The sequence below is a fragment of the Bombyx mandarina genome, chromosome 20 (genome assembly GCF_030267445.1).
Source record: "Bombyx mandarina strain Sakado chromosome 20, ASM3026744v2".
Lineage (NCBI taxonomy): Eukaryota > Metazoa > Arthropoda > Insecta > Lepidoptera > Bombycidae > Bombyx > Bombyx mandarina.
Genome location: NC_143226.1, coordinates 7,010,660 through 7,025,791, shown reverse-complemented (window position 1 = coordinate 7,025,791; position 15,132 = coordinate 7,010,660). Strand labels below are relative to the sequence as shown.

The 15,132-nt window shown below is 41.2% G+C and overlaps 1 protein-coding gene across 1 annotated transcript; it reads right to left on the bottom strand.

Annotated features, from left to right (window-relative positions):
* Positions 1 to 272: 272 nt before the first annotated feature.
* LOC114250201 (cathepsin L-like proteinase) lies at positions 273 to 14,804 on the bottom strand. Its single transcript, XM_028183963.2, has 13 exons — positions 13,309 to 14,804; positions 12,471 to 12,585; positions 11,257 to 11,353; positions 10,418 to 10,532; positions 9,347 to 9,467; positions 7,781 to 7,893; positions 5,914 to 6,013; positions 5,126 to 5,203; positions 3,995 to 4,221; positions 3,492 to 3,618; positions 2,266 to 2,371; positions 1,387 to 1,571; positions 273 to 487 (listed from the first exon to the last, which is right to left on the bottom strand). Exons 1-13 carry the CDS (start codon positions 13,373 to 13,375, stop codon positions 307 to 309), a joined length of 1,632 nt encoding a protein of 543 aa, XP_028039764.2. The 5' UTR covers positions 13,376 to 14,804; the 3' UTR covers positions 273 to 306.
* Positions 14,805 to 15,132: the final 328 nt, after the last annotated feature.

Here is a 15,132-nt window from a genome sequence, read left to right as displayed (position 1 = left end):
ATTTTTCATATTCCTCCATATATATTGCAATTTATTTGAAACATAATAAATTTTTATGCAAAAACGGTTTATCCCTAGTTTCACACATAGATAACAGATGGCTTTGTAAACAATATTTTTGCGCGAATGATTTTTGGCTACGAAGTATATAAATTTAAATTCATACCTCATTATCTCCATACAAACTATATTAAGCTTAGTTTTACACTGACGGCCTCAATTAAAGATAAAAATAAAAGCAACAAAAAAAATACATTAAGAAAACACCCAATGTATTTATTATCTAATATCAACTACACTCGCTGGTTAGATTACAGAGTAGTAAGCAATGTCGTTCAGTAAGCAATTGTTGTTCGTTGCTGACAGCAGGATGTATCCCCCTTCCCCCCACCCTTCCCCCCAGGAGTTCTTCACGATCCAGTACGTGTCTCCGTCCCTGACGCCATAGCCCACCACTGTGACGCAATGGTTCTGTAGTTTGTCGTCACTGCAATATTTTTTCATGGTTTTAATACCTTCAATAATTTATTCAATAATAATTTTAACTAGTTGTAGTACCGGAGTAGTCGAAATTCGACTATAATTAATTGAAATTATAAGTTTGAAAATTATTAAGGTTCTAGTTACAGATTTCGCCAAAACCACACCATAGACAAACACTAATCCTAGAACACATATCTTAAAAAAAAATACATGTGTGCAATTCACACGTGGTACAAGTAAAACTTTCAAAAATTAAAATACAATTATCCTCAATGTCTATGTAAAATTTTGTCATTAGTAATTCATCTTTTACAGTATGAGGTAGCGCCCTCTGTGAATTGATATTTAACTTCACGTATAAACCTAAATTAAAATTCACTACAAGAGGTTTCATATACACGTTGGTGTTAAAAAATCTCATAGATGACTCTGTATTAAAAAAAACACTACACCGAGAACGTCTAATGTGTTCTATCTGATTCTCCGGCTGAATCCTAGCGGTAAAGCTATTGCATAGCATTTTTTATCAACTTATGCAATTATAATTAGACAATGATAATTTTATATTAAAACAACAAAACAACAAAACAAGACCACGCTATATTAAACATTAATAAAAGCAAAACATTAACTGTCCCCTTCACACTCATAAGCTAGATCGCGCGAGAGAGAGATGGGCAGACTTTTCATGATGCGCATGCAGTGTGACGTCACGCCACGCACTTATTCACAAACACTACACAAGCGCAACGTGTGAATGTGTTGAACGCGAGCTACATGGTAGGCGGAGTGAGGGGTGTTAGGTTTTTTTCGTTACGGAATTTCATGATTCGGTCGCCGCGCTCAAGGCCCGCGATAAAAGCTATGCAATAGCTTAATAGGTAACAAAACCCTGGCACCCACCAGTCGAGGTCGTAAAATATCCCATTCGAGTAAAACTTCATGTTGCTAGTGACGTGGACGCCGGCCGCCACCGGCCCGTACTTGTACAGGGCCAGCTTCAAGGCGTTCGGGCTCCTCGGAGTCACTTGACCGTATCCTGTGATGCTGTACAGCTTCGACATATTCTTGAGGTTGCAATACCCATTCTGCGATATTTAGAACTGGATTATATAAGGGATTGTGCGAGTACTTAACGTTAGGCAGCGGCTTGGCTGTCCCTGCCATTACTGACGTCCTTGGGCGACGGTAACCACTCACCATAAGGTGAGCCTTATGCACGTCTGCCTGCAAGGACAATAAATAAAATGATTGAGTTGGAATACTCTATGCCATCTCCCCAAGGCGGGTTCTGGTATAGGAATTTATTTGGCAAAGTTACTATTTTATTCTAATACTCTTAGGTGGTAATATTCTTAGGTGTTCATTACAATGTGAATGCTGTGTGAGCCCTTGAGTGATGAGGCTAAAGTCTAAACTGTTTTTTTTATTATTTCCTACCTAAGCTGATGATAGCCTTGAGAGGCTATATCAGCGTCGCCTTGACTAGTAGGTGAGCTTACGGGGCTCAAATCCTAGCAACCCTAGCTAGAGCCGTGCTTCGCAGAATCTACCACCTTATCAGAAACGCGACCCACTGAGAAGATCCGGCGAGAAACTCAGTGGGCTGTGTCTAGGGTTAATTTACTCGTCGAGCCCTTCGTCGCAAGCGACGGGTTCGACGAGAACGATGACCGGTATAACTGTACAAAGGCTGTCCCATACTTTAAACCGGATTGCTTGGCCGCTTTGAATTATCTCCTCTTCACGCACAATAAAAGTATAATTAAAGTTACAACATACAATAGCCAGGTATGGCCCGTACTCGCTCTCCACCGGAATGCCGTGCTGCATCACATATTGCATAGCATCATCCACGGCTCCTCCGTCGCAACCCATCAGATTGTACCTAAAAGCCAAATAAAGTACAGGTAGCTCGTATTCTTCGGGCCTCTGAAGTCGTCGTGGCCTAAAGGATAAGACGTCCGGTGCATTCGTATCTACCGATGCACCGGTGTTGAATCCCGCAGGCGGGTACCAATTTTTCTAATGAAATACGTACTTAACAAACGTTCACAATTGACTTTCACGGTGAAGGAATAACATCGTATAATAAAAATCAAAACCGCAAAATTATAATTTGCGTAATTACTGGTGGTAGAACCTCATGTTAGCCGCACGGGTAGGTACCACCACCCTGCCTATTTCTGCCGTGAAGCAGTAATACGTTTCGGTTTGAAGCGTGGGGCCGCCGTTGTAACTATACTGAGACCTTAGAACTTATATCTCAAGATGGGTGGCGCATTTACATTGTAGATGTTTATGGGCTCCAGAACCACTTAACATCAGGTGGGTTGTGATCTCGTCCACCCTAAGCAATAAAAAAAACCTATTGAGGTCTAACAGTTGCTGACGATTTTGAAAATGGGTCATTGATTCTTAATTTAAAGAGTGCCTATCTTTTAATGGTAGACCCGGTAGGATCTTTTTAAAACAAAAGGACTGTAATAAGACGCCTATGGTAAGACGAAATCCTCTTCCCGTCCAAAAGAAAAGGTTGTCTGCCTGGAAGTTTAAAGAATACGTAATTTTTGTTGACCATTGAAAGCCTATGTGGTGGTCTATTTTTGTGTTCGGATTATAAAACACCATGCACATGGTTCTATTTCAACGCTGTTTAGACCTCGACCTCACGGAACGCAGAGAACGGTAGCTCCAATAATTTTTACTGGTGGTAGGACCTCATGTGAATCCGCACGGGTAGGTACTACCGCCATGCCTGTTTCTGCCGTGAAGCAGTAATGCGTTTCGGTTTAAAGGATGGGGCAGCCGTTGTAACTATACTGAGACCTTAGAACTTATATCTCAAGGTGGGTGGCGCATTTACGTTGTAGATGTCTATGGGCTCCAGTAACCACTTAACACCAGGTGGGCTGCGAGCTCGTCCACGCACCTAAGCAATAAGCAATAAAAAAATAAAAAAATTGTGTTCTGACTCTGCTACTAAAGTCTGCTGTACTGATACTAACGCCCAAGCGCAGTCGATTAGAGATTGCTCGCTAAGAGCAAGGTCCCGACCGCCGTTTCTCCTCGCCAGAGAGCCACCGATAGACGCAGCGGAACAGAATGCCCAGCATGAGCCGCAATTATCTTGGTCTAGAGCAGATATTGTCAAGATATAAGGTGAATACATAATTTATTACTATTACTCTTGAACTGAAGACTTTGATAATGGTAACGATATTGGATAACTCAGCCCACAGCCATCGCGTCCAGGTTACTTTGAGTCAAGATATGTTTTGTGATCGCAGCCGTTATATCCTCAAGATGGACAGTATATTTGCTCAGCGGCTGATCCAACACTGCGGACTGGCAACATAACATTTCACCAGAACTTTAATTCTGAACCAGGAGTTCAGCTGGATATAAATATAGCTGAGGATTTATTGGGTATTGTGATGTCCACGGTATCCGATAATTTGTGGACTGTGTCATGAGCATCAAAAAAGGATTTATTATATCACTTTCTTACTTTTAACTGGAGAAATGACTCCCTCAAGTCTCAAGTCGAACTCAACTGGTAAAGCTTGCACCATTTCATCAATTTCTGCTTCTGTGTAAGGGAAGGGTAAAGACACGTGGTCATCCCTGGACATCCAGGTCCCGGACAAGTACTTCAGCTCCTCCTCAGTTTTGTCAGCGAACTGGTTGATTTCCATTTTGTATGATAAGTTCTTTTTGTTATGCTCGATTATTTTGCTGAAAATGTACGCGGACGTCGCGCTTTAGGTTAATTTTCAGTAACGATAGTGCGAAAGCCTTACACTATCAGTAGCGGTAGTAAGTTAAGTCGGATCTCTGAAGGGATTTGTAGGTCACGCTGTGCAAATGCTGGGGCAAATTCATAGAATCCTCTTGTTCTCGACTACTACCAGCCCATCTTCAAAACTAATAATCAATATGTACCTTAATTTGTACAGGATCTGTTATAGGAGTCTACTTAATCACTAATGTTTTCATCATCATCATCTCAGCCCGTCTACTATCCATTGCTGAACATAGGCCTCTCCAACTGATGTCCAGTGCGGCCGGTCCGTTGCCACCTGCATCCAACGTGACTCAGCAATTTTCACCAGGTCGTCGGTCCATCTGGTAGGTGGCCGTCCCACACTGCGTTTGCCAGTACGTGGTCTCCACTCGAGAATCTTTCTGCCCCATCGGCCGTCCGATCTTCGCGCTGTGACCTGCCCACTGTCACTTCAGCTTGTTAATCCTACGGGCTATGTCAGTAACTTTGATTCTTCTACGGATCTCCTCATTTCTGATTCGATCTCGTAGAGAAATACCAAGCATAGTCCACTCCATAACTCGCTGCGCGACACTAAGCTTCCTAAAAAGATTCCTTGTGAAGCACCAATAATGTTTTGCATGCTATTAATACGCGAGTTATGTACTTTAACGTAAGGTTCCATTACCAATGCATTTTACCAAAGGACACAGTCTCCAATGACGGTGTAAAAATTGGCCCTTTCCGTTGGCATTTGCGTGAAAATTTTGACACAATGGTATCAAGGTTCTCACCTTGTACCTGAATTGTCAACCAGGCAGTCCATTTCAAACGTTTACCGTTCGTTATGGCACAACTATGATAGCGAATACTCACAGCAAATTATCTTGAAATATTGCTTTCCTCATGTCGTATTCCCCTACATCGTAGAGCACATTGTGGTAATTCTGGAAACTGATTATATAAAATAGACAAATAATTTATGATCTTCCTATGTCGTGGATGAAAAATTCTAAAGCTAATCTACTGTAAAATGGCTACCGGAGTCCATAGACATCAAAATGATGGCGCCGCCAAACTTCAGACGCAGAGTCGAAGTCTCGATTCCAATATCTTTGTTCACTCGGCCTTAACGCAAGAATCACTGACTGAATCAGAGACTGTTTTCAATAAAGCAATTACAATTGTGAACAGGGTTATTGACATTTATACTTCTTTTTTATGGCCATACTAAACCAGTCCTAAATGAATATGTAAATAATAAAATGAATGAACTTTGGGTATTTTCAAAATTGCGTGTTAAACGTTTCTCATAGCTGTTCTCCAACGATAATGACGTCATATGCTAGTGTGGTATCCGCCTAGAACAGGACCGCCCTAGGTCTTTCCATGGCTGTCATAATAGGCGACTAGGTTCACCGGAGATAGGACAGAAGCGCTTTCTAGTATGCCAATAGTATACTGCGAACACCAACCGGCTTTTACTGGTAGTAAGCGAGTTGTGAGCCCACTACACTGTCTGTTTCTCATGCGAATCTATGTGTGTCAGTTTTAACGATAAGATTTTCGAGAAACAGTATTATTAAGTCTTCAACCTCCTTCATCCTTCAACCGCCTTAAGGGACTAAAGTGAAATCTAGCAAGCACTAGTGGATCTTACTTACCGTTTGAAGGCCTTATCCAAGTCTCTTGTCCTATTAAAGCTGAGGTCCCAGTAATTTGACCTTCCTTCTATAGCAGTTGCATTACTACAATCAGCTTCCTCTGTAACCAACATTATTTAACTTCAAAACTAAAGTGGCATTCAGTACTAGTCGTTGCCATGTAGGTCACAAGTGCCCTACGCGGCGCATTGAAGTACCTATGATGAGTTCTATTACTAAGGCGCCTGGATTACCTAACTTTGTTTTCTTTTGTTTGTTAATATATGTTTTAGTATTTTAGGTCTCTTAAAAATAGATTCATTCTCAGTATCTTCGGATTCGTCTTTCCTGGAGTCTCCTAGATATTCCGACGCTTTAGTAATAGAAATGGACATAATTACTTTAGGAGAGAGTGCAAGGGGAGTCGTTTGGTGGGTAGGGCCCTAAAAACATCCTTGGGCTCGCATTCTGCTTTCAACATCTGCAATACATCAACTTCCGCATACCCCGCGTGCCCCCCCTAGGCGCGGGGACCATGTAGGAGGTTCGGCCACCGGCCCGAAAAAAAAGGGCACCAGTGACCTGCACGGCAGTCAAAGGGTTGAGAGACTATCGAACGAGCAAGAACTCGATAAATGTCACTACCTAGAAACATTAGTTCTCAAGTTTCAGTTTTATAATAAAAACCGGCTACTCCAACGAAATGGTACCTACCCGTGCAGGCACATATCACGCTCGACCAATAAACAGTACCGCTTGAAACCAATTGCATCTAACTAATTGCGTCACAATAGTAATGTGTGCACATCACTAAAAGAGCTCTTGCTTCACGGACGTCGCAGGCTATCATTTACGTTGTTATTAACCGTTAGATTCCGTGTTTGTTGTTGCGAGAAACACGAATTGTGGTGTACCTACTCGGTACTTTGTGTTCGTTTTGTAAACGTGTTTGTCAATAGGCGTTTATAATTAAATGCATGCCCCGAAGAAACAAAACAAAAACAATGAGATTACGGTTGAGAAACGTACGAAAAAATTAATAGGTAGTCTGTAAAGTCGGTCAAAGTTTGAGAATCGCTGGGGCACACTGGGATAACCAGGATTGGCGATTTTTCGTTTTCCTGAGACCCGGAGTGTCTGCGTCAAGACCAAGAAGGGAGACTACCAGGCGCGCCGATTACCTATTTCTCGGATAAGTTACTGACTGATTCAGATGAAATTTGAAAAAAAATATTAAATGCAACTAAAAAATGAAAAACAAGTAATAGTTTAAAAAAAAAACTAAAAAAATACGCTTGTATAGAAAATCCAACTAAAAAATAGTTTTTTTTTCATAAATTTCCATTATAAGTAGTGTAAGTAAAAAATATTTTATTGTAAAAAAAAGCGTGGGTTGTTTTCAGGATAACTAGACAGGACAGCTAACTGTTAGCAAGCCCCACTCTGATAGCACCACTCCTGGCTCTGAGCCTTTGCTCGCCCATTTGTCTTGATGAAACTGGAAAGTCCTCCGGGCTACCAGTAATCCTTCCTTCATAAAAAAATAAGGTTCAACGACTAAAGCTTCTATCAGTCATTATCATCACTATCATCTATTTACTGGTGGTAGGACCTCTTGTGAGTCCGCGCGGGTAGGTACCACCCTGCCTATTTCTGCCGTGAAGCAGTAATGCGTTTCGGTTTGAAGGGTAGGGCAGCCTTTGTAACTGTACTTGAGACCTTAGAACTTATATCTCAAAGTGGGTGGCGCATTTACGTTGTAGATGTCTATGGGCTCCAGTAACCACTTAACACCAGGTGGGCTGTGAGCTCGTCCACCCATCTAAGCAATAAAAAAAAGAAATCAAGATACCTAAAACAACGACAATATTATATTGGATTGCATTACCGTTTTCAACATCCAGATCGCTTGGATCCACTTTAGATTTGAAATTGTAGTAGTTACTGATCGTCACGCTATCCAAACTTCCTCTTGAGTTCGTGTATTGCTGTATCGTTATCCTTTAAAACGTAAAACATAATTAGAATTCACGTAAAGAAATCTGTAGTAGACAAATCTTCGCTGACGCAAGATCTGGCCTCTTAAATTAAATACGGATTAATCTCAGGTTAACCTAGATAGATACGACCGTAATAAAACGCACTAATCGCGTGATCTCCGAAATTATATGATGTTGAATGTGTACATGTACATATTCCTTTTTAATGGGCTTAAAAAAAAAGTTTATTGACTTTGTAGTGTGTAACCATTCAAGTATGTAAGCAGCCTTATTTCAAGTGCTTTCTCCCCGAGTAAAAACAGAATTTAGCCGAATCACCGCCGAAGCACCGCCGCACGGCATTTTAATCGCCGAAGCGCCGCCGCACTATGACTGTGACGATTTGAATTTTTTTATGGTCGCCGAAGCACCGCCGCACCATGGCCGCGACTGTTTAATAAGAGTGGGTTTGCTGCACTACCGCCGCACCACCGCTGCACTACAGCAGTGACATATCATTCTCATATACATACATATGTGTGTGTGTGAATGTAAACGTTTTTTACGTCCAGTGTTTATTAATTTAAGTGCTTGCAAAATTTTAATTGCATGCAATGAGCAAAATCAGAAGAATAATAATACTTCTTTTACATCACTGTAATAAAATTGTAGCCTCCACTGTAGTTCATTAATATAAAAATAATTATTCAAGAGTTGTTTGATTAAAAACTAATTAATTATCATTGCAGGATCGATAAATTAGCCTTTATTTTTTATTAGTGTGCAGCGGTGATTCAGCTGTGGTGCGGCGATCTAAAATAAAAAAATTTGAAACGTTCGGCTATGCTTCGGCTGTGGTGCGGCGGTGCTGGGAGATTTCTTTCGAAGCGTGCGGCGGAATTTTCCGCCAAATGGCGGTGGTGCGGCGGTGGTTCAGCGTTGTAGTGCGGACACCGTGCAGCGGTGGTTCGGCGATAGACTTGAAATAAATTTTTTTATCAGAAAATTATAATTTCATTTTTACTCGGGTCAGCACTACTGTCTTACTGTCTTGTAACTAAATACACATTTTTACACAATAAACCGGACCTTCAAACTGAAAGAACGTATTATTTCAACTCTTCTAATCCATCGTGACCTGTGTGCTTAGTGCGAGTTTTTTAACGTTCTCGCTAGCGTAAAAGTTAACCTAATTTTGTATGCAATTGCAACAGCGCCCCTAGCGGCAAACGTAGGCAAACGATCCAACTCCCTACAAATATGAGCTAACTTTTACGCTATCGAGAACGTTAAAAAAACTCTCACTAAGCACACAGGCCACACCACATGGCGACCCTGGCAGAATGCTGTTGTTTGTTGAAGACTCTTTTTAATGTGCTTCCTCAGAACCAATGTCTATATGGAATAAGTTGGTCTTTTTTAAATTCGAGCCCACTCGTTCCTGCTACTAAGGCAATATCTAGCAAAGTACCAACCGTACTGGAATGTGGTATCCATCCTGCCAGTACACCAACGCCTCGATGTTCATTTTCATATCCTTGATCGTCTTAGACGATCGCAGTATTTCTACGACGTGATCATCAATCGGTTTATTCCCTGGAAATTTTAAAACGAAACATGCGTAAGACAAAACATATTTATATAAACCACTACCTGAGCCGGCAGACTTCGTAGTGCCTCAATCGATAAATAAAAGACCTAAACTTTTGTATAAAATAACCTTAAAACAAACAAAAGGAATCCGTCCGATGAGGGACACATCAAATGAAAAGCATTTTCACCTTTTTTCTACCTTTTAAACCTTCTCTGGACTTCCACAAATAATTCAAGATCAAAAATGATAAATCAGTCCAGCCATTCTCGAGTTTTAGCGAAACTAACGAACAGCAATTCATTTTTATATAGATATAAGAAGAAGAAGAAGAAGATAGAAGATTACTATTTACACAAGGACGCAAGGTCCCAGGGCGTCCGCTATCTGCTTAATTCTGCTTCCAACGTATTCTCATTCGGTCACATCGCTTGTAGAAGCCCCGATAACTTAGAGAAGCTGATGGTAGTTAGTCGGGTTGACGGGAGAAGATCACGCGGACGCTCACCTACCCACTGGTCTGATCTAGTAAATACACTCACCAGCCAATAACCGAGGCTATAAAGACCCCCGAGGACAGGAACAAGTGGGGAAGTATAGTGCATCGAGTGGTCAACACTTCAAATTAGACACGACCTTCAATGAAGAGACCTACTCAGAAGAAGATATGCGCAATATTGCTAATTCTCACTCGAAGTCTTCGAATATTTTCTGATATCCGACAAATGCCTGAATCGCGCTTACGACATTCTCAATAGAGGTTTTCATACACGCAAATTCTGGACTATCATATTAGGAATGTGTACCGAGAAAATTCATCAGCTCGGTGGGAAGATCTTCCCTTTGTCCTTACTTCCAAACTAATAGATAGCATGATACCAATAAGCACTAGTTCTACAAAGCCGTTCCAAGGAAATTGGTAAATGCACATCTTCATTACTGCTACTGAACTCACCGACGTGCTGAAGTTTTCCAAGTCTAGGTAGCAACAAGGCTCCTCTTTTGTCGTAGACATCTTCCGTACAACTCAACCCGGTTGTTAAATCATGATCAATTGTTACGGGATGTATCTACAATGTGAACCGGACATTAAGATTGGGGGAGGGAACGCCCAGGGTTCATGACCATGACAAAACACATTTAACGCCTCTTCCCACCACGAGACACAGGATTTAACGGTAGGCAGCGGCTTGGCTCTGCCACTGGCATTGCTGAAGTCCATGGGCGACCGTAACCACCCACCTTCAGGAGGGCTGTATGCTCGTCTGCCTACAAGGGCAATAAAAAAATTAAGATATCGTCGTGGATAAAACTTCTGGTGTGCTCGTATCAAGCGACGTGATGTTCTTTATCCAGTGGTAGATTCTGCGAAGCACGGCTCTTGCTAGGGTTCGAGTTAGCAACGTCGTCAGGTTTGAGCCCCGTGAGCTCAACTACTAGTTAAGGTTACGCTGAAATTGCCTCTCAAGGCCCTCAGCTTAGGTAGAAAAAAGAAGGAAAAAAAAAGTGATTTTCCTCATTTGTTCCAGTCTTATAAGAAGATTACATGTTTTCTAAGGAAAAATGTAGTGAGCACGTTTCCACGAATAACTTCTACAATAAAATGACATCTTCTTTCTTCACACTCTTTTACTGCCTGTCTTCTTCTTGCTCTTATCTCACATTAGTTGGAGTCGGCGCAGAATACCCTCTTATCATGCTGCATAGAGATGTCCTACCTGTCTCTAACATGTCATTAGTCAATAAAGGTCAAGCTTTCATCACGAAATAGAATATCTGTCCTAGGAAACTGACCAAATACATGGTTCCGTCGTTCTCATCTGTGGGTGCGTAGTAATATCTCTTTTCAGCTCCGTGATCAACTCTTGAGCGTTTCAAACTAGCGCTGTACCTGTGTAAAAACATAAGCGCTTAGGATCTGCCCTCATTTTTCTAAGTTAATACTTTTTTTATTGCCCTTGTAGGCAGACGAGCATACGGCCTACCTGATGGTGAATGTTTAACATCGCCCATGGACTCCAGCATTGCCAGGAGCAGAGCCAAGCCGCTGCCTACCGCTTAATACTCTCCACAAGCCTCTTTTGAAGAAGGACATGTCATAGCGTTCGGGAAACACCGTGGAGAGGAGCTCATTCCATAGCCGGATGGTACGTGGCAAAAAAGACTTCTGGAAACGCACTGTCGATGAACGCAGCGGTTCCAGGTAATATGGATGAACTCTGCTCCGATGGCGGGAGGTGCGACATAATTGCAAAATCAGTGGACATGGCTGTTTCGCCGCTTAAGGTGGAGTACTCTTTAGCACCTTAACTCTTTGACTTCCATGAAGGACATCAATGCACTACGTGACGCATTGAAGTAATTAAGTCGATTTCTGTTGTTACTTAAGTACAGGAATATCTAGCAGACTCTGGGAAAGACAAACCCGAAGATACTGAGAATAAAACTATTTCCAAGAGACCTAAAAGCCTGAAACATACCTTAAAAACTAAAGAAGGCAAAGTCAGGCAATCCAGATGCTTAGTAAAAGAAATCTACATAATTACTTCAGTATGCCGCGTAGGGCACCGGTGACCTAAATGGCAGTCAATGTGTTAAGTGTCAATCGAGGTCTTTCTATCGGTGCTTTGAGGTACCTCAAGCACCGGTCATCGTTCTCGTCGAACCCGTCGCTTGCGACGAAGGGCTCGACGAGTAAATTAACCCAGAGACACAGCCCACTGAGTTTCTAGCCGGATCTTCTCAGTAGATCGCGTTTTCGATCCGGTAGTAGATTCTGCGAAGCACGACTCTTCCTAGGGTTCGTGTTAGCAACGTCGTCAGGTTTGAGTCACCTACTAGTTAAGGTTACGCTGAAATTGCCTCTCAAGGCTATCAGCTTAGGTAGGAAAAAAAAGAGGTCTATTACGCCTCGTTCGGATCTCATTCAACAATTGTAAGACCATTTAAGAAGCAATAACTCCTAGTTATAAATACTATGTTAGCATACAAATGAAATAGGCACGTACCACATTTCAAATGGCTTTTCGAGGTTAGAGTCCTTCATTTTGATTTCCTCTCCTTTCAGATAAAATTCCGTGGGCCATTTTATTTTGTGTTCTCTTGTATCTCTGTCTTTGTTTTCTAGGATTGGAGTGCAAACCATACTGATTAAAAATTGCTATGTGCTATTTCTTTTCGTTCGGAAGTCTTTAAGGCATGTTAAAGGAAGGATACGTCACAGCGTCGCCTTTCTTTTTGTTGCTTAGGTGGCTGGACGAGTTCACGGCCTACTTGGTGTTAAGTGGTTACCGGAGCCCATAGACATCTACAACGTAAATGCCGCCACCCACCTCGTGACATGAGTTTTTAGGCCTCAGTTTTTATAGTATAACGGCTGCTCCACCCTTCAAATCGAAATGCATTACTGCTTTACGACAGAAATAGGCAGAGTGTTACCTATCCGTGCGGACTCACGAGAGGTCCTACCACCAGTAATTATGCAAATCATAATTTTGCGGGTTTGATTTTTACTACACGGGTGTTATTCTTTCACCGTGGAAGTCAATCGTGATCATTTGTTAAGTACGTATTTCATTGCATCGCTAGATAGGAATGCACCGGACATCTTATCCTTTAGGCCACGACGACTTCATCCATCATTTAGGCCATCAGACGATCCGGTTCAGTTTTGCTACTTCTGAAGAGGCTTTGCGTTCAGTGGTGATATTCGCATTGTAATGTCTAAGGGTTTCAGTAATCACTTGTAACCAAGAGAACCATGTCCTAACGTAAGCTTTAATAGAGAAAAAAACTACAATCTTGTCTTGTAAGTCTTTTATTGTAGTGAACAATTTTAAAACTTACCTAAACGAAAACACCAAGTAAAATTTACAATAAATAACACGCAAAATGTTAAAATATACGAGGACATTTTCACTACAAATGGTTTGAGATTGGAATGGTACTCATTTATGGGAAATGTAATGGGAACGAAGTTGAATGTACACCGAGAGGAAATATGATGACTTATTTAACTTAAAATAACTGTAAAACTCCACTTCCACCAGTCAGGAAATAATACACAGATTGCAGTAGTTTACTTAATTCTGTATTGCTTTATTTGTAACTCCACTTTGACAATCCGAAAATTGTCTTAACATTAACAAATTTAATTATTTTACAACAAACCTTACATAACTAAGTAATTTTCATTTCTAAATTTTATATGATGATGGTGGTGATTCTTATTTTCGATTCACGTTTAGGCTTGTAAGCAAACAGTTTCAATGCTACAATTATGAAAGCCACTGATATGTTACATACATCATTACGAATAATCAATTTCAACAACGCTAACTTTTCTTATATGCGGAATTTATCATTGCAGAGATTTTTCATAATTATTTTACAGGGTTATGGAATTCAGACACCCAACGAGACATCTGGTGGAGTGGTTTTCGTCGCCTATGGACATTAGCAATGCAAAACATCTCAAACTGCAGAGCAGCAAAAACGTTGAAATATATCGATTATATTAACTTCTATAGTTAAATAAGGGTAATTTTAGAAATTCCAATATTTCCGTTAGAAACATGAAACGTCACTTTGATTATCACATAATTAGTTATCGCATTTGCTCATACACTACCGATAAAAATAAATAAAAGATGCTCTAAATGTATCCTAAACTTGAAAATTGATAAACAACAAATTGATTGACGTATATCAGAACGGTTATCGTTTGACATAATTAATTAATGCATTTGAATTTCAATGAAATTAGTTCAACCTTACTTTTGTGACCCGAACATGTGCAGCCGATAATTTCTTTCTTCAAAAAAAGCTTCCGGGGCGTACTTAGTTGTAGGCAGCGGCTTGGCTGTATCCCTGCATTGCTGATGCCCATAAGGGTATTGAAGTTAGGAAGCCGTGGTGGCCTAAGCGATAGACGTCCGGTGCAATCGTGTGGAGCGATGCACCGGTGTTCGAATCCCGCAGGCGGGTACCAATTTTTCTAATGAAATACGTACTCAACAAATGTTCACGATTGCGTTCCACGGTGAAGGAATAACATCGTGTAATAAAAATCAAACCCGCAAAATTATAATTTGCGTAACTACTGGTGGTAGGACCTCTTGTGAGTCCGCGCGGATAGGTACCACCACCCTGCCTATTTTTGCCGTAAAGCAGTAATGCGTTTCGGTTTGAAGGGTGGGGTAGCCGTTGTAACTATACTGAGACCTTAGAACTTATATCTCGAGGTGGGTGGCGCATTTACATTGTAGATGTCTATGGGCTCCAGTAACCACTTAACACCAGGTGGGCTGTGAGCTCGTCCATCCATCTAAGCAATAAAAAAAAAACATCACATTGGGTTTCGTATCATATCGTTTTTCTCGCTTAGCGCATTTTTTTATTGCTTAGTACGGACGAGCTCACAGCCCACCTGGTGTTAAGTGGTTACTGGAGCCCATAGACATCTACAATGTAAATATAAGTTCTAAGGTCTCAGTATAGTTACAACGGCTACCCCACCCTTCAAACCGAAACGCATTACTGCTTCACGGCAGAAATAGGCAGGGCGGTGGTACCTACCCGCGCGGACTCACAAGAGGTCCTACTACCAGTAAAACATTAGATACTAGTCAGGACGTAGTGATATTTGTGAAACTGTTTAAATTACATTTC

Coding starts and splice junctions, on each gene's coding strand:
- LOC114250201 (XM_028183963.2), bottom strand. CDS start 13,375: ATGTCCTCGTATATTTTAACATTTTGCGTGTTATTTATTGTAAATTTT. Junction 9,468..10,417: donor TGGAAAACTTCAGCACGTCG/GTGAGTTCAGTA, acceptor TAAAATTTCCAG/GGAATAAACCGATTGATGAT. Junction 5,204..5,913: donor TTGGATAAGGCCTTCAAACG/GTAAGTAAGATC, acceptor TTATATAATCAG/TTTCCAGAATTACCACAATG.